General features: G+C 39.2%; 1 protein-coding gene across 2 annotated transcripts in view; it reads right to left on the reverse strand.

Annotated features, from left to right (window-relative positions):
- Nucleotides 1-1096: 1096 nt before the first annotated feature.
- GRID2 (glutamate ionotropic receptor delta type subunit 2) overlaps nt 1097-22319 on the reverse strand; it is a 1392659-nt gene continuing 1371436 nt past the window's right edge. The window contains exons 16-17 of one of the 2 annotated variants that reach the window (XM_070505363.1): nt 9009-9066; nt 1097-2895 (exon numbers count right to left, since the gene is read on the reverse strand). In XM_070505363.1, coding sequence (XP_070361464.1) covers nt 9046-9066 — 21 coding nt within the window. In that variant the 3' untranslated portion in view covers nt 1097-2895; nt 9009-9045. The remainder of the gene's footprint in view (nt 2896-9008; nt 9067-22319) is intronic. The other variant, XM_070505362.1, reaches the window with a different exon arrangement.

Raw genomic sequence — 22319 nt, forward strand, 5'->3', positions numbered from 1 at the left:
GGAATTTTCTATTTTAAGCTTAAGCTCTTACTCCAAAGATTCCGAATTGCCAATCCTGTCTGATCTTCTGGTACGTAATCATCATTCTCTTCACTCAAGAGATCTTTTATAGAAACTTTATGCTATTACTGAAGGTACATGCTAATATGTTCTTAGTTTTGGAGAAGCTGGTATATTCTAAGTAGAAAGATCAAATCAATTTGTTTTCCTTAAAGGATTGCTGGGTATCTATGGCTCCATAGGCACTCTGTTTAAACTTCTACCCAGGACTGAAATAGTCAGCATTCCAACCTGGGATAGACTGTTCCAGTGAGACTGAACTTAGACTAGATCAGTCAATCTACAACTCATTTTGAATCACCAGAAATGGAAGGCTAAGCTAGGGCGTGGCTGTGTGGGTAGGATAGGGAACATGGGTGAGATTCCTCATTATTGTGGGCATGTGTACATGTGTATGTGTGTGTATGAGGGGACATGAGACCTGTAAGCCAGGAACATATCTACTCACACATAGGGGGGCAGACAAGTCAAAATCAGAGAAGCAAGAGCCAGGTTGGCCTGTGGGGTAAACTGTGCTTAAAGAAGAAATGTGTCACCAAATCTTTGTTGTAAATGAATGTCTAGGAGTTCCTCTTGCCGGCCCAACTATAATAGGCCAGGCAGTCAGAGATGGCTTGTGTTTTGTTTAATTGGGTTGGTGTCTTCTTTAACGAGGTCTTCTTGCTCTATCTTGGGAGTCATGCGCTCCACTGGAGTGGCTGGTGATTCTTTTGGCAGCCAGAGCACAGATGGCTCCCTGAATTGTTGCTGTCTGGTTAGTTCTCTGGGGCCAAGGGTGGGTTTTCTACAGTAGGCCTTGGGGGAAGGCCTTCTGTCAAGGTGGCTGACTGGTGCCCTGGTGTAGTGGTGTGTTAATGGTGGATGCCTATATAGCAATAGGGCCCTGGCTTTGATCCTCTGGATTATATCCTTGTCATCTTGTGAGGCATCAGAATTCTCATACTGAAACCAGATATCTAGGAGGGCGTTTGATTCTTCCTCTTCGTACCATTCATTTGCATGGGTTGGGGAGGTGTAGAAGTACATCCTTCAGATAAATTATAGCATTGTATTTGGTAGGGGGGAGGAAGAAGCCACGGGAAATAGGGTGATTAAAAATAACAAAGTTTACAAAGTACTTTCACATACATTTTCACTTGATTCTCACAACAACCCTGTGAGGTAGGTATAGCATATAATGTTTTTACTTTTATTTTGCAAAGAAAGACGCCAAAGACTAAAGAGTGTAAGCGATTTGCCCATAGTCATAATAAGTGCCAGGACCCAAACTTGAAGCCGTATCTTCCAACTTCACAGTCTGATTCCACTTATGAGCAGCTATACCCTGAGGGCTACCAGTTTGATGACATAACAGGGAAGGCGCTTAGCAAGTGAGCATCTAACTTGTTTAAAAGCCAAGTGGCTTAGAACATACATTAGTAACCAGAATCCATAGGATCACCACTTTCAGGGGTTCCCCTGGGGGCTGCTGCTTGCTGGCTTGAATCTTGTGGGTTGTTTTGGCATCAGAAGATCATCTGTGAGTAAGCCAGGGCAACTAGGAGCTCCTTGGGTGGTCAAAAAACAGAGACGAGGGAATTCTTGTGGCCATCATTACACTGCTCCAGCACTCACCATGTTGTTTAATTGTCTGACTTCCCCAGTGGAATGTCAACTTCTTAAGGACAAGCACTATGACTTATTCACCACTGTAGTCTCAGAATTTAATAGAGTGCTGGGCACACAATAGATCCTTAGTAAAAATTGGTTGAATTCATGGGATTGGGATGTTTCACGGGATGCTTCCATATTTTACTTGCAAGAGATTGATTTGCATGGGAAGAGGTATTATAGATGAATGTGGAACTGGGCAGAGGAAAACTCAGTTGTTTTGGTGGTGGATAGTATATGCAGGTGCTGCTCTTCCAGGGTGTAACATCGTGATCCGAGTGATCTTTGTCTACAATGACAAATTTACTAGACATGGATTCAAACTGGTGGTTCTACATTAGCCAGGGATCCATGCAGAATGTAGGTAGTTGATAGCCACTAGGGGTAAAGGCAATGCCCCATGGCATGGAGAAAAGCGGATCATTTTGGTAAATATGAAGATAATGTTGGTTTAGCAATATGGAGAGCACTCTGTGAAATAAAATTCTCCAACGATGATTAATCACGATCACTAGTGGTTCAATAAGGGTTGGTAGAGGCCTCTGTCTTTTTCTGGTTCAGTTCTGCCAAGGCACATTCTCCTTGGTCCTCCACGTCTTACTGGCCACTTGGCCATCAGAAGTCCCAAGACCCACAGTTGAAACTGCGGTGAATCTTGAACAGGCAGAAGCTGGAGGACAAATCTGCCACAGTACAGACTTGGACGTCAGCATGAGTGCTCCTGACCAGGACACATAGGCAACAAGTCCACTGCGTAAAAGCATCCCTCCCAGGCTGCTGGGCTGGCTCTGGCAGGACCCACGACCTGTGGCTGAAAGCGGCAGACCTGTTGTTGTTCTTCTATGAGTGGATTACAGCAAAGATTTTTGGGTGTCACAACCTGGTGAGTTCAACTTCCTTGAACTGGATAAGAATTTTTAACTTAGGACAGAGTACATCAGCTCACCAGTTTGGGGTACTCAGGATCTAGTGTGTCCTGAAATCAACAGGTGGGAAAGAGATCAGCAGCTCTGGTGCTGGTAGAGGTTACGGGTCATCCAGAGGACCTCCCAGTTGTGATGATTGGTGCAGGCCATGACTGGATGCCTGGCTTCTCCAGGTTTTGGTACCAAGTTTCAAACATGGCCTTAATGGCCAAGCATTCTTTCTTTCAGATGTTGTGGTTTCATTCTGTAGGGATGAAGCCTGTGGAAAAATAAAGCACATCAAGGATGATTTCAAACAAGGTTTGGCTTTCCATAGTCCTACCACTACTTATGGGGCATTCCTCCACTGTAAAAGTTCATTGTAAACAAAGTGGAGCATGATGAAAGCCACTGCAAACCTCCCCTGTTGGGTGTCATAGGTTTTCTGGACCCAGGCAGCCGTCGGGAAGCAGAGCATATTGGCTGCTGGTTCACTAGACCCTGTCTAAGGGAGGGCCTTGGAGTTCAGCTAGATTTGGATTAGGATACACTGGTAGTTTACACTGGATAAGGCCTTGGACATCTTCACTAGAAAACAAAGTCAGTATTGCCCTCACAGGGAGAGTCAACAGAACATTCTACCAAAGGTGGTCTTGATATATAGTCACATGCAATATCCTGGAGCCTGACTCCTTAGATCTTGAATCACAGCTCTTGACTTTTAGTTATTACTTTCAGACCATACATAAGCTTTAACACACTAATTGTTAATGATAAATATATAAATCCTACTAAAGTTGTAATCACTCATGAGATTCGATATAAGATGTTTTTTAATCTACCTATTTAGACTCATGATCTTAAATAAGAAACTTCCCTCTTTCTTGAAACCTGAGGGGTAGACTTCGTACTTCAACCATTAAATAAAAGAATCGTAAAAATTTAGATCAACAGCAGGAGCCTTGAACCTCGGCACAAATCGTAAATCTTAACTTTGGCCAGCTTCTGAAGGGATCAGAGTGGTCCTTGCCTCTACGACCTTGTTGGGAGAACTTGTACCCAGGTTTCATGTTTACCAAAATCTTTGCTAATGTTGTAGAATTTAGAGAAGACTAAGACTTTCTAACAGTGTTAGTGGAATGATGGCACTTACCAGTTAACTGAATTAAATAACCAGTTATTTCAGCAATGCAAATAGTTTGAGTTAAAAATAGCAATCAGCTCCAAAGACTTTCGAAGACATCAGAATTTCCCAAAGTGAGCTCTGTATATACTAATTCCAAGAAATGGAATTTGTCCTTAAGCAGATTTGGGAAACGCTGCCTAATATCTACTTCTCTTGAAGACAAATTATACAAATTTTAAAGGTTTTGGGAAGCTTTGTAGTAAATAATCTTCTTTAACTATTTTAACTTAATATGTCCCCAACATTTCAACATGGAATTAACTTTTTCAGTCGTATTTATTAGCATCTTGTACACCTGGTGCTACATAGAATAAATTTTAGGAAATTCTGGACTAGCAAGTAATGTGAAAAAAATGCTCAACTTTAAAATATACATTTTCCCAACAAAATAAGCAAATTAGCAATTACTAATTATTTATTACTATAGTGATCTTAGAATTAAGTTAGGTTCTTTGGAAAATAAGAAATGCGCTTCTATGAGACATGAATTCTGCCCTTAATAGGCTCATATCTTAGGGAGCTAAGTCTATCATACACAAAGCAATAACAAATACTTGAAGATTCCATATAACCAATCACTAAGTTGAATAATGCAGACTTACAGATATAGTAATTCCAGAAAGGAAGATCAAGTATTGGAGAAAATGGAGGAAGAAATCATGAAGGAGGTGGGACTGGTTTTGTGGGGAGGGCTAGAATTTGGACAGGTTGAGGGCATTTTTAATGAAGAATATCCAAACTTTTTGGGATCTCTGACTCCTAAAAGCAGGAACTAGTGTGGGGAACAATACTTTGTTACATTGTGATCATTTACTTCTAATATATCTTGAGGCCTCTCCCCCAAGGACAGAATGTTACAACAGTGTAGTTTTATTTGTCCCATACTTCTTTAGAGTTCTTCTTACCTGGTGTATTATAATGAGTTCTTTAATTGACTATTGTCTGTGATAGTCTCATTGATGGCAGGGAGAATATTTTGTTTATTTTTATGTCCTTGGAAATTAATATCTTTGCATCCCAAGCATCTAATCTATCGTAGGCCTTTAATAAATATTTGTTGACTATGTGACGGAATCAATGAACAAAATTATATGGCAGAAAATTGTTTACACCAAACTGGATTTTTTTTTCTTTTTTGAGGAAGATTAGCCCTGAGGTAACATCCGCTGCCAATCCTTCTTCTTCTGCTGAGGAAGATTGGCCCTGAGCTGACATCCTGCCCATCTTCGTCTACTTTGCATGTGGAATGCCTGCCACAGCATGGCTTGATAGCAGTGTGCAGGGCCGAGCCTGGATCCGAACGAGTGGATCCCAGGCCACTGAAAGTGGAGTGCACAAACTCAACCGCTACACCGCCACGCCACCCCCTACACCAAACTGGATTTTTGTATCATGGAGTAATATATAGGTTGAGCAGAATCAGAATGTGCAGCCTCTTGAAGGCAGAGGAGTAGAAAAGAGGAAATCAGTAAAGACTTTTAACAGCAGGGGACAGAACTGCTAAAAGCATTACTTACAAAAAATCAAACTGGCCGTGAACGTGAAACGTTGGAATGAAGTACAAATGGACCAGGGGATCCATTGAAATTATTGTCAAAGCATTCTCTCTATGAGGAGATAAGGGCCTAGAACCAAGAATGTTCTAGGCACTAAGAGTGTAAGAGGAAAAGGCACAAATGCCAAGTGATTGGGTCTCTGAAGCTGGCTGATATCCCGGATCAAGAAGCATGAGTCAAAGATTACTTTCTAAGTTTAACAATTGTTAAAATTTTTGAATCATAATTAAAGGTTGCACCAGGCACTTTGTTTAGTGTCTGATTCAATCTCATTTATTCCTCACAACAATTGTATGAGATGAGAACTACTATCATCTCCATTGTACGGATAAAGAAATAGATTAGAGAGGTTTAGAAATTTGTTCAAAGTCACACTGCTGGTAAGAAGCAGTCAGGATTGGAATGAGGGCCATCCCACCTCAGAGATGCTCTTAGCTCCTGGCACCTCTGGAGCCGGGATGAATGTTCTTTGGACAGATAGAAACATTAGAAGAAGAAAAGAGATTGGTTTTGGATATTTGAATTTTGAAATGATGACAAAATGTAACATTGGAAAGAATAACATTAAATCTCCAGTAGTTTGGAGCTTGATTTAATGAGTGATCAGCTTTTTAAATGGTCTGTTAATGTCTTGCTTAAGCTACAGCCCCGTCGGTCACGTGGAGGAGGGCTTCCCTCTGAGGACAGGACACCTTAGGATGCCGGTACACACCTAGTGAGGGTACACCCAAGACATGCCCTGGAATTGTTCCCCAAAGGCAAGTTGCTGCCTGCTAAGAACACCATGACATCCAGGGCATCATGATAGAGGAGACTGGCCTTTGGGCTTGTAAAGCCTTCAGTTAGAGTGAATTATGTGACCTGTAGGATTCTGAGGGCCACGCAAAGGCTGTAATACGCTTTTCTTCCTTTTCTATTTGACCAACTCATTGAGGTTCTAGGGGCTCTTCAGCCTGGAAACATCACATACACCCCTGGAGACTGGCTGTGATGTGGTGGGTGTAGTATTTTATGTTGTTTTTGTTTTTAATCTTTCAGAAAGTCTTCTGTCTGGTTTTTCCATTGTTGCACTTACACCCTGCAGTAGTTTAAATGCTAATTGTAAACAAAGTATGCAAAAAATAATGCAGCTGTATGAAATCATACGATGTATCTGTGTGTATTTGAAAAGGGGCTGATTTTGAAGGCAGAAAAAAACTTGGACTGGTACTATCAACATTCAGAATTGTAACTTATGTTTGATCTTTTCCGTTATCATTTCTATTTCTCTCTCTCTCAAGACAGACTTTCTGGATAATTCATTGTAGAGATGAAATTGAAATCAGGTAATTTTATTTTGATATTACCGATGTATCAGAGCAGTGCATGCTGGCTTCAACTTTTGTTTAAAATTTTAAATCATTTTCTTTGCTTAAGAAAATGAAAGAAAACTGAAACAGAGAAAAAGTCTGTAAATGAGTTTGAAAGATCACTGTGGTTAGGCCACCTAGTTCCCACGATGTCACTAGGGCCCAGGGGTTCTTCCTTTCATCCCACGCTGCTGGCTGATGGAAACCCTTTGTCTGTTCAGGCAAGGCCATCAGAGCAGTGCTTGACATTGTCCAGTAGGAAAACTGGACACACTCACCTCAGTGTGCTTGTGACCTTTTTCAAAAATCTTAAAAAAAAATTTTTCATCTTGAATAACGATTAACAAAACCAACATGTGAGCATTCTGTGATGATGATGTGTGCTAGTAGTCTCGTGGTGTGAAAGTAATGCAAACACAGTAAAGAGGAAATTAGAGTCTCAGGTAAGCAACAAAATAAAAATCGCAATATTGGTAGATACACACTACTATTCAATTGATCTTGTTAGGAAATCAATGTCAGTGTGTTAGATGAAATCTTCCTATGCTTTGGACACTGTCTTGAACCTACTATTTATAATAGTCATGCTTGATAACAAAAACTTGTACCGAAGTTGTAACTGTGCCCCTTATGTAATGTTTCTAAATCTTTCTAATATGAAAAGTCTTTTTTTTGTTGATAGCACTTTCTGTCTGTCTGTCTTTCTCTTTTTCTTGCAAGTTCATCTCTTCGCATTCACTGTTAATTTACTTACCTCCAAACCACCAAAATTTAAAGGCCATTCCATTGCAGGACAACAGTGAAGTCAGACCTGACATTACACTTTCTGTCTCTAGAAAATATGTGGGGACCTTTGAGACCATGGTCCGAATGGGATAGAAAAATTTGTCAGAAGGAATTTATCAATTAGAATATACTTTTAAACAAGACAGAGTGTCAGAGTTTGGGGGCATTAATTTCAAAGATGGAATTAGCACAGACTCAGAAACGATTTCCCTTATTCCTTCAGTTTTTTGGAGCATTTACATTTTAGCTATATTTTTTACTTATCTCACAGAATCTACCTTGTCACAGAGATATTGACTATGAGTTCTGACCCTGAAATACTAAACATGTACAAAATATTGCAAGTAGAAATGGAAAAATCTCACATGCTTTATCACAAGTACAAAAAGCACAATATAAATACCACAGCAAAGATGTTAAAGCAATGCACACTTAGAAGATTTCGATATAAACACTGTAGATTAGTTAACTGAAAACTGTGCTAAATTTATTTACTTGAAACTTTGGTAATTTGTGTTTTTAAATGTTTTCAATTCTTGTGAGGTAACGGTGATACCTCATGAAATCTGTTCGTTTTTATGTACAATGCACATCATACACACGTGCGCACACACACACACACTTGCTCTCACATGGAGTCAAAGTCAATGGCAGTGGGTGGTTTATGTCCGGGCTGGTTTTGACGCCTCTCTCCCAGAATAAGATAAATGTAAGTGATGAAGAGCTCCTGGGGTTGGCTCAACTCATTTTGTATTCAACACTCTGCCTGGCCCCTCTCTCATCTCTTTCTCCCTCTCTTTGTATGTTCAAGCCTACTTGAGTTTCTTTTTTCTTTTGTAGAACTTGGTTCTTTTGATGTGTTTCGGGGCACGCCCTCTGGCAAAGAGAACTTCCCAGGAATCGGAAACATAAGCGCCCAGGTCTGAAACAGCTACTGTGCAGCGGCCAGAAAGACTCAGGGTTAGAAGCTGGATTTTCTCTCTCCCCAAAAGCATCAAAACACATGAGAGGGGGGCACACAGGCAATATATTCTACAGATATGATTTTAAAGGTATAGACACACTGCAATATTTAATTGCAAAGTAGGCGTTTGGGGAGATTTCAAACCTGGATTGATAGTAATTTAACCTGAGATAAGTCTATATGCATTTATATATTTGTTAGTTTAACCAAATTTCCCCGATAATTATAAATTAATTTGTTTCTGTTTCACGCTGCAATGGCATCCACATAGCTGCTGTTTTCAATGTACATGGTCCTCAGCTGTCCTTTAAAAAATGATGCGAGAAAGTGCAATGCTTTAACTCTGTTGACTTGTTTATAAAGTGGAAGGCAATGCTGCTGTCAGTATTGTACACTACTGTTAGACGGCAGTATCTATGTTGTTAACAGAAAGTCTAGATAGAAGGAGGAGTTAATTATTTCATACCCAATATCAGTACTTCTATTTTCATAAATGAGAAATATTTAATAATACAGTGTTATGTTTTATTTAAAGTATCTCTGTTTACTCACATATCATACTTTATGTGGCAAATCTTTCAGGACTATGTCACTGAATTAGAACTTGGAACTGAAAATAAAAAAACAGAAAATAAGGAAAAATTGTGCAGTTTAAGTTCACACATACACAAATTTATCACCTTAAGACATTCAAATAATAGTTAAATTCAATTTTTCCCCAGGAAGTCCCTAAAAGAAACTTTTTATTTTTAAAAGCAAAACAGTTAGAAAAGCAAACTTAATTAGAAATTTGGCAATTTATCTGGTTTGATTAATTTAGAAAACCCATCTATATTAATTAGGTGTATTGTTTGCTTTTATATAAATGAGATCACTCTTATGTATGTATATTGCTAGGCTTATTGAAAAATAGTATGTTACTAGCTGAATAATAGAAATAGAAAAAGTTAGAAATACGACCAGCAAACAGTTGATTATTTTCAATTAAATTTGATTCCACTTAGTAAATGTATTGAGCACTATGTGTCATGCTAATGACATTACCTATTAACTCCTTTTAAAGTAATTAGTCGTATCACTGAATTCACTCAACATTTTCCAACATATTTTATGCTTAGATAACAAATCAACCCAGCTACTTGCCACACTTTTTTTTTTAAACTTTGGTCTCTATATCCACAGCTTAAAAGAAAGAGAGAAAATGATTTCTGAAATGACCCAGTTATTCAAGTACTGGTACAATACATATTTTTAAGAATAATATGGAAGGATTATTTTAACAAATTGGGAATAACTATAAAACAACTTTTATAACTACAAGTTCTCTTGAGTTCCTCCAAATGCATCCAGGTTACTATTTATGAATGTTGGTGTAAATATCTATAAATAACATAAGAAAAATTTCTTTGATAATAGTAAAGCCTGGGAATTCAAAATACTCATTTAAATGCTACCTGGAAAGTTTAATGGGGCTGTTTTACTTAAACAAAACCCAAATCTTTAATACAATATAAATACACCTAGCAGAGTACAGAAGAAGGATTTTTGTCTTTCTGATGCAACATCAAGTATTCTTCTTTCTTTCCTTAATGTTACATAGCATTTCTAGAACTTGGATGTTTCCAAATTGTTTGATCCTAAATTTGGTAAGATACACGGGTACATATCAGACACTGCAACATGTTCCAGCGTTCTGGCAGTGGCTGCATGTGAGGGGTCACATAAAGTTCTCATCCTGTTTACAAATGTCACTGACAGAGCAGGGTCTGGAGGAGCAGTGCACGGGGCCTCCTCATTTACACAAGACTGCTGCTATCACGCTATGTCATACCAATTGTCATATCACATACTTTAATGGTGCTGGAAAACTGGTCCTGCTATGGTCACGTTGTTTTCTGACTCTTCCCCCTTTTCTGCAGAGGCGTTATCTTTGACCCATAAAATGACATAGAAGTTTGGCATGCCAGGTATCAGACTAACTCATACTCTTCACATTAACTCAAACCCAGGAAACCCAAGTGCTTTTCTTTTAAAAATATGCAAAACTTAAGAGAAATTTAGCCTTTTGAAATGGAGTGATGCCTTGTAGACCTAGCAACGTTTCCATTTATTTGACTCATGACTAACATAAGATTTCCTTAGTGTCTCACTGAACGTTATTACAGCCATGTTTACAGAAACTGCTTGGGAAAACAGACACCTATGGGTTTATTCAAATATTTTTCTTTTTAAACAGAAGCAAAACATAGCAACTGAATTAGAAACTAGTTGACTGAATTCAATTGGATTTTAAATTAAACTTTTAATTACACAAAGAGTAAAAGGGTATCCTTGAGATGCCCAAATAATACTGACTGGTTACTTTTATTGATTAAATTGACCAGATCACCACAGAATCTCTAGTTCACTACTGGAATTGTGAAATGACTTAATTATTCAAAATTTGAGTTATTAGCTAGCTTCCAAAAATTTTACTTATTTTAAAAATAAATAGCTGTTTGGCTCAGTTTAGTATTTTTTGTTCTTTTGTTTCCTGTCTCTCCCGGTCCCTCCAATATGTCAATGTGGATATAATCTAAATATTTTTGTAAAGGACTATGGGTTGGTGTTCTCTACAGTTTCCCAATGAGATCACAACCAATTTTTAGGGAATTTAGGGATCATCTGTTCCAAACTTCGCATTTTATAAAGGAGATAGTCTTAGACAGTTTATGTTACTTTTATCACTCGGACCTAGGAGCATAGTAGGTCCTCAGTAAAGATGTGTTAACTGAAGAAATCCATGTGGAGTCATATAAATACACTACCATAGTCCTTAAAACCTTGCATCGCAATGACATTTATAATAATAAACCTTCATAAACACTATCTCATAGCCACAACAACACTATGAGGCAGGAGTCATTAATAGATTCTATTAATTTTAGAAACTATTTGATGGCTGAGATGACTGAGGTTGAGGATCATTCAACGGTTTGCCCAAGACCAGATGCCAAGTAGCGGAAGAGCTGAGATCTGAGCTCCTGTTTTCTGAGCATCGGTGAGTAACCACTGTGCATACTGCCTATAACTGATTTTCTCTCTCTCTTTCCTTTCTCCACTCTCGGATGTAGAAGGCAGGAACTGGTGTTTTGTATCTTTGTAAGCTCAGCATCCTCAGATAATAAAGAGCACTCAAGAAGTGATTGCCTCACGAATAAACCCGGGAATCCAGCTAACTGGGCCAGCTCTCTTTCTTCTACTCCGTGCTCGACTCTGAGGGCAGGAGGTGGCATTTGAGGAAGCAGAGGAAGGTTGGAATCTCTAAGGTATAGAAATGCTTCAAACCATTTAAACTAGCAAAACTTACTCAATGTTGTCAGTAACTTATATAAGAGCAATTCTGCTTTTTGAACATGGCTTGAGGAAGATGGAATCTGCTAGCAGTTTCTCAATGCACCTGATACCTAAATACTCCATATTATGTGCACGATGCACGGTCTGCAGACTCATGTGTGACTTAAACCTGACTTGGGGAATTCAGTCACAGTGATTAGTGAGGTTCTCCTTCACTTCCCCAGTACGAGCCCTCGATTGCAGTTTGCGCCAAGGTCCTGGGTCCTTAAACACAGTCACCATGTCTAGGAGGTTCCTCTGGTCATTGGTCCCCACTGGTTTTCTAATGAGATGTTCATTGTCCCAGGCTGGGGGGAGGGTCCCTTTCAAGTCCAATGGCTTTGCTGCTGTTCATGTTTTGGAAGTAGGATTATTTGGAGCAACTGGCGTTCCGCACCACAGAGCCTCCTCTCGGGGTCCCCTTTTGCTGACAGCCCCTTCTCTCCCACCCATTGACTCCTGCCCTCCTTTTTGTATCCTGAAGGAGATTTTTGTCCCCTTTCCTTCTTAATGCTCTTAGAGTAACTCTGTGACGTCTCTCCAGATCTCCTAACATTATCTCTCTGATAACTCTAAGTTTGTACCAAAGGCAAGAAGACCACCTGCCAGCTCTACTTCCACTTTGTAAAATCCCCCGGGCAAAGAAACACCGAGAACTGGGCTCTGTGCTTGGAGGAGGGGAGGAGGGAAAGCTGCAGAAAGCAGAACGTACATTCATATTTCAAAAATATCCTACCACAAGTGCTTTTTCAATTAGTGCATGGGTGGTTTTGACACAGCTGCCACCATGATGAAATTATAATTGTTAGTTTGTAAGGGACTTTCTTTGTGTCCTTCCAAGTGCAAACCACCTCAGCCTCTCCTCACCGATGGCTGTTGAGATATTTCTCTGCAGGGCCTCTAGGAAAGGCAGCCTACAGCTCAAACAGCTCACAAGTTCTCTGTCCTGGAAGAACTGAACTAGAGCTTCTAGAAAAATAAATTTTAGTTAAAAATATGCATTAGAGGGGCTGGCCCGGTGGTGTAGTGGTTAATTTCGTGCACTCTGCTTTGGTGGCCCGGAGTTTGAGGGTTTGGATCCAGGGTGCAGACCTATGCACTTCTCATTAAGCCATGCTGTGGCAGTGGTCCCACATACAAAATAGAGGAAGATTGGCACAGATGTTAGCTCAGGGCCAATCTTCCTCACCAAAAAAAAAAAAGCGTTAGAAAGTAGGAATTTCTTTGCTATAAAAAATCTCAAAAAAATTAGTGTGAAGTTTGACATGCAAGTGGAATTATAACAATATTATAATAATACATTGAATTTGAATAGCAACACAGTACCCTTTTGAAGTGCTTTCCCATGAAGGCTCACTCTTTGCCCTACAAGTCTCTGATCAAATATTATTGCCCCTGGAGGCCCTTCCTGACCCCTCTATCTAAATAGGCTCCTCCCTTTCCTGTCTCCTACTTCATTTCTTTCACAACTGTTTCACTTTGTAATTAGCTTGTGTGGTAGGTAGAATTCTAAGATGGCTGTCAAAATTCCCACATGCTGGCCTACAATTTCCTATAATCCTCTCCCCTTGAAGGGAGGCAGAATCTGTGATTATGATAGGACATCATTCCTGTGATTAGCTTACCAGTCAGTTAACTTTGAGTTAATCAAATTCAGATGATTTGGTTGGGCCTGACCTAATCAGGCGAGCCCCTCAAAGGGACTGGGCCCCTCCAGAAGTCAGAAAGGTTCAAAGCCCAAGAGGGCCTGTGGGAATGGCCAAGTGGAAAGGAGCTGGAGGTGGCCTTTAGGAGCTGTGAGTGGCCCCTGCCCAGAGCCAGCAAGAGAACAGGGGCCTCAGACTGACAACAGCAAAGAACTGAGTTCTTCCAACAGGTGAACTTGGCAGAGAACCCCTGGGTCCAGAAAGGAACGTGCCTCAGCTGACAGCTTTATTTCCAGCTCACGAGACCCTGAGCAGAGAACAAACTCAGATCTCTCCACACTCTCCCTCAGCGTTTCCCTCTACCAGCCGTATCGCATTACTGCCTCCAACGAAGCTTATAAACTCAAAACAATCCACACGCAGTTTTCACACAAACTGCTTGCTATTCACATATTTGCTTTTAAAAACCTTTACTGACTGCATCATATACATAGTTCTATGTAAATCATATTGTTTTTATATCTCAAGGTTAATAATATTTGGTTATAAGAATGATAATAAAAGTATTATATTAAAGAAATACAATAATTTTAATTTTTAAAAAATTATGTCTAGCACTAAAGGTAAATTTGAAATGTTACATTATTATGGATTTAATGACATTTGCTTAAAAAGTTCCCAAATTTAAGTTTAAATTGTAGAAGCATGTCCTTTAGCAAAATGTATACTGTTAGCTTTCACTTTCTCTCTCTGTCACTTGTAATTTTTCACATAGTAGAAACTTGTTCTTAAAGTGAAATTAAGTGAATTGTATATGGTTTCCTTTTGATAAGTATGATATATGATACACACACATAATCTTTTCTTTCATGATGCTTCTGTAAATCTTGTAGCCTTATTATGATTTCCCCAAAGTGTTTTTTAAAAAATTTCTCTTGGTTTTGAATATTTCCATCTGTTAGAGACATGCTACCAAATACTAAGGTAATAATGTATTATGAAAAGAAAAATGTTATTATTTGTATGATACTGTTCAAAGTACCTAGGATTAAATATATAGTAATATTTATGATTCTGTTCATTATATTCTTAAATATTTTTATCTCTATACTAAAATATCTTATATGAAAAACATGTTGCTGGTATTTTAAACTCAATATGGAACTTCATTATCAATTGTGGCCATTAGAATTTGTTTTCTAAAGTAAATAAGATTGTAATAATAATTATTTTATGGGAGTACTTAAAGATGACAAATTGGGGAATGTAAAAATTATTCGTTCTTCTCCTCTTCCTTTCACAATCTTCTCATCCTGAAGCTTTCTCCTGAGTCCTCCCTTCTCCAAGAATATCCTCGTAGAACAGATGCCAGGAATTGTAAGGAAAGGAGGGGGATGGGGAGAATAATAAGAGAACAAACTGGCCAGGCACAACTTAAATCCTGAGGGCATGTGGCCATGTTACTTAATTTGAACTGCATTATGCAAAACAAAACAAAAATTATCTGCAAGTTGGCAAAGCCCGCTCGAGTGCGACAGGAGGAAGAAAGTGAGTTAGCACGCAGCAGATTTAAGACGTGCTCGCTGAGAGGCTTTGAAGAAAGCAAGCTGCACGACCCCCATCCTCAAGCATAAATAAACTCCAAACAGACTCATTTGCCATGAAGGATGAAATGTGGAGGTGCCGTGGCGCCTGGGTCTCTGCCTCTCCATGGCTCCTTTCCCCAAGTCGTTCTGGTGGGTTTTTGTGTCCCAAAGTTGTCCCTATGCAAACAACAGGTTGAATATTGTAGGTGTGGGTTATTAAAGTGTCCCCGGGACAATGGCAGTCTGTGTCCCATTTGTAACGCTTGGATTAGTCTTTGGAAAGTGCACACAAAATGTGACATGATGTTGGCTTCCAACATTATTCAGTCTGCATAGCAGCAAATCCTGCCTTGTCTCCCTGGAAATGAACCTCCACAGACGCATCACCGCCATCTGAAAAGGAGCCCAGCGTTTGTGCTCGGGACCAGGGGCACCCTGACAGAATTGCTGCTGGGAGACTGACTTTATAGTTTGCAGAAGCATTTACGATGGAAACAAATTATATTCTATCATCTTAGTCGTAGTTTCCCTATAGAAAATCTGCAATCAGGTGAATCATATTCTTTTTTTTTTTTCCCTGCAGATGGGTAAAATAAGAAAGCTTTTGTCTTTTAAAGGGAATTCCACATTAGTTTAGGATGCTAACCCAGAACTGGTCCCTGACAAAAGGCAGGATTCTTGCTCCTCTTCTCACCTCATTTTCCGTTTAGATTTTAAAGGCTCCAGAGGAGAGCACCAAGATGTGAAAACTGGGGAGGGAAGTGTGCTGAGAAGAGAGGGTGTTCCTCATCTTTCCTTTCCTTTATCCTGCGTCCTTGGGGCCTCTGAAGTGTCGAGGCTCAGCCTCACCTCATGCTTTCTGACTTAAAGTGTCTTGTTCACAAAAGTACTAAGTCGCATTATGGAATTTGGGAAGATGTTCCCTCAAGTCATTTGTTAAAAACAATCAATATCACAATCTAGAAGACAATGGGAATTAGGATAATAGAAATAGAGAGAAAAGGCATGTTAAATTATGTACGATCATCGATGATGATTGGAATTCACATAGAACCAAGTTGGAAAACATTCTCTTCCATTTACAACCAACTCCACACATAGGAGGCATCGGAAGTTGCCTAACATAATGGAATTAGGCAAAAAATAAATTAAAAAAAAAGTCAGTGCATTGTTCTAGAACAATGGCTTTTAAAGTGTGTTATAGATTAATGTCTTTCTCTCCATTATTAGATTCCAACTGCTTCAAGTATAATTTTTTTTGTCTCATACGGAAATAGGACATCACGGAAATAGCTCAGGAATGGCTTCCCTAACGTTCTACAGTACAGATGTTTTCTTATTCTGCTTTTGTGTATGGGCTCATCGAAACACCAAAATAAGTTGAATGCTCAGTCTTTGGTCTCGAAGAGTCATCCGTTTTCCTCAATTATTGCGTTTTGATAAGTGAATTTCATAAATTTTAAGTTATAAAGTAAATTTGTGTTTTACATGCTGCTTTAATTTGACGTATTGGGAATCAGCATAAGATTTTGTTTGGAAAAGAACATAGTTTCCATTGTAAAAGTAAGTTGAAACAGCGGTTTATAGAGAATTGCAGCTAGATCATACAGCTTGCTTCACATTTCCCTAGAAGTCTATGACATGTGAAGCCCAGGGCTGTGCAGGGCCTGCCTGGGTCAGAGGGACGGGTGGCACCTCCAGGGGGCACTCATGGACTCACGAATCCTCTCCCGTGCCCTCGCCCGATCTTCGAGATAACAAGGGTCATGCGGAGGGTGCACCTCCGGTCACGGGTGCCTTGTGCTTAGACTCTAACATTTTATATTGCATTTTTCTTCTGTGTCTTCCTACTTGGGCGTCGTTTTTCACCTACGATATGTCTACTTGAACCTGGCATTCCGATAGTTGCATTGATTTATGTTGTTCTGACGTTCACTTTATTCAGAATTAAAGATGGGGTGGAAGGGTTATGGTGCGGCTACCCAGCATGATTTTTGTCCTGTGTGGGTCAACAGCAAAAGAAGAAGAATATTGATAGCAACGTAGGTGGGGAAGAAAATGGTCCAGTTCATAATTTTGCATCAGCCAACTCAGTTTTCACTTTTCATCTTTGGGGTATAAATCAGATGAAACCCAGACTTCCAAGAAGACGGTTGTTTAATGAGATCACAGAATATGTAAGACAGGGTCAGCTGCTCAGGATAATTGGGGGCAGGGACGGGTGCATCACCAAACCAACCTTGCGACATCTCTTCCAGGAGGAACGGGCAGTCTCACTGAGAGTTGAGAGGGTTAGAGGGAGGACTGGGATGAAAACTGAGTTTACTTTTGCTGAGAAAAGCCTTTTTTTCTGAAGATTTGGGCAGTGGGTTGGGGTTAGGAGGTGTTGTAAGGCTATACGTAAGTTACGGATGCCTGAAAATGTGGACAAAATATACCCATTTCTTTTCACTTTTATTTTCATGAACTGAGAAAAAGAATAACACTGACACAAACGACCACCACTTGCTCTCAATTGTTTAGAAAGTATAGTCACTCACCTACATTTATAGATTTTAGATACATCCTTGTAAAAAGAGTAAACATTAAAATAACCAAAAGGACTTAAATCGTGGGCTTACCTACCACTAAAGAGAAGAAGAAAGTATGATGAAAATAATTTCTTTTTCAAAAGAGGGCTTGAGTCTTTTCACAAAATGCTTTTTGCTTACACAAGACGGAATTTAAAGCTGAGTTATTGACAAATGGTACCACAGCGCCACCGTCTGGCTTTGCGCAAGACAGCAGGGAGTCACAATGTAACAGAGAAGGACAGAAGTCAGCGCTGTCTCCTGAAGAGGGACGGGGGAAAGGAGGACTCGGTTCGGCCCTCTGTGTGTCACAATTTCGGCTAATGTCAGATGACTACGGTGTTGGAAACTGCCTCCATCTCTTTTTGTATTTTAATTTGAAAACAACACATTTTTAGCGGATGAAACCTTAAAAAAATGAAAATCTCTTTAATGTTACTAGCCTTTCTCTCTTTTAGGACAGAAAATAGAAACCTTTTTTTTTAGCATTAGAAGACTGTGATTTTAGTGTTGGTGTGGGAAAGCTTCTAGAAGCAGGCTTACCTCACTGATTTTCAACTTGCCTTTGGATGTGATCTTTGTATAATGTTGCTGAAGCATCTTTGAGTTCTTTTTTTTTTTTTTTTTTTTGAGGAAGACTAGCCCTGAGCTAACCTCTGGCAATCCTCCTCTTTTTGCTGAGGAAGACTGGCCCTGAGCTAACATCCGTGCCCATCTTCCTCTACTCTATATGTGGGACGCCTACCACAGCATGGCTTTTTTGCCAAGCTGCTCCATGTCCGCCCCCGGGATCCGAACCGGCGAACCCCAGGCCACCGAGAAGCAGAACGTGCAAACATAACTGCTGCACCACCGGGCCGGCCCCCATCTCTGGGTTCTTAAAGTTCAGAAACATGTAGGATAAAACATATTCTAATGCATTTCAGAAGAACAATTTTGACCCTGAAGGCATGGTGAAATGCCTGTATTGCATACGTAAAGGTCTGCTTTCTTTGGAATAAAATTTATACTTCTAAAATTTGAATGTTTAAACACTTTTTTACTTTATATTAAAAAGTTTCACGAGACTGTACGAAAGTGCTCAGCAGCAGAGAGACGAATGCGTATGTTTTCATTTGCACATCTCTTTCAATAAAGATCTCATAGAACTGGCTTGAAAGATAAAACATTAGCTTTTACTATATTTTGCACTCTTGCAGCATTTATCTTTTACTAATTCTTGCATTATCTTAAGCAGAAATGTGTGCGGAATAACATTATAACACTATTTTAAGCCTGCTGTGAAGAAGGAACTGTTCTAAGTGCTTCCCATTCAATGTTAAGACATTAAATCCTTTCAGCAATACTGGCAGGAATGTCGTATTATTATTTCCATTCTATGGATGAGGAAGATGAAACACAGAGAGATTGAGCAGCTTGCCTAGGGTAACACAGCTGACAAATGATGGATTTGAATTCGGGGGCCTCAGACTCCCTGTTCTTGATAATGACACTAAATCTATCTTCTCAGGACACCAGTATTCTAAAAATATTTAAAATGCTATGCTCTTTCATATTATGTATGGTGTCTTTCTCTTTGTACAAGAATCTATTTAATGTAAGCTATTGTTTTTAAGACATTTAAAAATATTTCAACAATGGTTAAACAACGTGTTTGGAAGGCTAACCTAAAAAGCAACTATTATGTATATCTTTTCCCCCATGAAATCCTATGCTATGTGTTCAAATAAGTGACTTGTAAATGAACTGGAAAGGAACTTTTTGTAAATTAGGGACCTTTGTTTTACCTTATTTTCTATCTTAGATTCTAAATAATCACTTTAGATAATTATATTGAATTATTCATGCTAGTTTTATTGTATTATGTTCTAAAAAGCAATTAAGGGAAACCACTGTTTATATTTTGGTTATATATGGAGAAACTGTTAAGTTTTTAAATATTTCTTAAAATGTTTCAAATTTTCTAAAATTCTCTAGAAGTTCGGATATTTCTGAAACTCATACTCATCAATTTTAGAGACTCTGTGGATATTTAAGTCTTATATAACAATTAGCCTCTGAAACTACTCTTAAACTGATCTTACTTGAATTTTTTTTTTCCAAATATAGTGCCATATGTCTCCTGTTATTCTAATGGGGATAGTAAAATATGAGATTATGGAGGGTATTTTACTGTAATTTCAGTCAACGTTTTATGAAGAAAACATTAGAAAAATGGGACACCAAAAAGTATCTCAAGAACGTAGTTTTTTTGTGCTGTGTGCTGGATTGGGAAATTGGTTTTGGTGGAGATCACGCTGGGGTCCCCGGCTAGGTTCCCCTTCCATGTGTTAGTGGGAGGAAGCATTTGCTCGGTATCAGGCCAGCTATTCTGCCGAGTGAAGTCATGGCTGAAACATTAGCAATTTCTTTATTTAAAAAAAACCCCTAATTATCAGTTAGTGTGGAGCTAGCACATTATCTTCAATGTTTCTAAGTATTTTTACATATAGATATGGCATTAATATTTTTACTTATTTCCTATTAAATTTCATAATAACTATTTTAGATGAAATTCAAATACTTAGAGTAGCAACTAAAAGTCATTTATATCATTATTTACTGAAAATTCGAATTATAGAAAACTTTAGGTCGTCTGTCTAGCATTTGTATTTGTTCACTCTGATTTTTGCTAGTATTACTATCGTCCACGTGTTTTAGCTATTACTTTGGGGGTAGGATTTGAAGAAGAGAAAGACTGTAAGGAGAAAAGAGGTTGTTTCTCTGTTCCCCAAGAACACAGATGCAGGACAATAGGAAGGTGTCTGTTCTTTCGTGGTGTGGTCAACGAAGAGTTCAATTCAGGACGCCTGGAGGGAGAAGCCTGTTTTGACCCAGAACCACCACAAGAGGGCGGAGATGCTGAGCATTTTTCAACAGGAGAACCGTGAGAAAACAAGCTTTTGACTTCTTTTGTGTATATGCTACACTGTATGTAAGAACACTGATATTGATTTAAACAGTGCTGTAAATATTTTCCTTATCAGAATATTTTTTGACAGAATTAAGTTGTGATATCGTTATTCTATCCAATAGGAAACCTCTAGATTAATTATCCTTGAATGTTCCTTAGATCATATAATTTGTCCTCTCAAAGATTTCATTGCCCATTGAATAACTTTTCGTCTTATCCTGAGACTTCAGTTCAGAAAATTTTAGCTAAATCCAGGTTCTACACTTTCTATGTCTTACTGAACACATCCACTTGGATATTTTACTTTCATTTCAAATACGATGTTTCTAAAACTGAACATCATCTTTCACTCCACATATGGGATATTCTCCCTGAGTCTACTGTTCCTCCAAATATCCAGCCAGCAGTGTCTGTCAGGGTGTTGGAGTCTTCCTCCCTTTCTGCAGCTAAGCCAGCATTAGGAAATACGGTGGGTTTCCCACCTCAACTTGACCTCACCATAATGGACCTTGTTAATTTCATGACATTCAATCATTCAAGAAGTAACAATTCAATGACCCTCCATATGCCAGACATTGTTTCAGGCACTGAGAAAAGAGCAATGAACAAAATAGTGAAAATCCCTGCCCTCAGTTTGATTGCATCATAGTGGGAGGAGAAAGACAGTAACAAGCAAGTCAATTACATAGCATGTTAGAAGGTGCTATGTGCTATGACAAAGAATTGAGCCATGTAAGGGGAAATGAGACATGTTGCGGGGAGGGGTCATAACTTCAAATAGGATGGTTTGGGTAGACCTCACTGACCCTGAATTTTGACCTTGCAGTTCCTTTTAATGCTGTACTTTAGGCAGAACCTTGTTTATCATCCTTGATCCAACCAATAACCAAATTCTGTTGATTTTCTCAGAAAAGCAATGTGCTTTCCGTTTCATTTCAACTGCTTTTTATTTTGCTCAGCCTGTTATTTCTTTATGTTTAGACTTACAAAGCCTCTTAACTTGATTCTGTGCCTCTATGGCAGTCAGGTCAGATGCTCATCGAAACTGTTTCCATGTGGTCGCAGGACAAGCCAATGGAATGTGGGTGGAAGTGATGAGTGCTGCTTCTAGATCTGGGGCATTAAAATTCCCCCAATCCTCCATGTTCTCTCCCTCGTCTGCCAGCTGGATGCAGAAGATGCATCCGAGGACTCCAAGGTCCTGGGGCACGAGAGCGACTAGATAGAAGGAACCTGGGTTGAAGATCAGCACATGGAAGACGATCCTCTGCTTGTCTCTGAACTTTATGTCAGTGAAAAAATCATCCACTATATTAAGTCACTAAGATTTTCGGAAGGAGAGTACTTTTTTATAGCAAGTAGCATTATTTACACTAATTAATATGGCCTCCTTCGATACTTCATATACCACTGGGACACCCCATTAAAATGAACATTTGTTTAGTACTATGAGTGGTCACTCTGCTGTTTATTCATACTTACGTCACATCTACAACGGTGGTTAAACCCAACTTTCTGTCTTCCTGTAGCTAAATAGTAGGTGCTGAGAATGGTTGAAAAAAATTACACCTGTACAGATTAGGCTGTCATAAGGTCATGGACTCCAGTCTCAGCTGAGCCCTCAAAGCTGTACACCGGTCCATCTGTATTGCTCTAGTCAGCTCTCCCATTCCTTATTCTTCTAAAACCTCTGACACTTGACCTTCACTAGTGATTTGCTTCCATCTTAGGGA

This window comes from Equus asinus, chromosome 3 (assembly GCF_041296235.1).
Source record: "Equus asinus isolate D_3611 breed Donkey chromosome 3, EquAss-T2T_v2, whole genome shotgun sequence".
Lineage (NCBI taxonomy): Eukaryota > Metazoa > Chordata > Mammalia > Perissodactyla > Equidae > Equus > Equus asinus.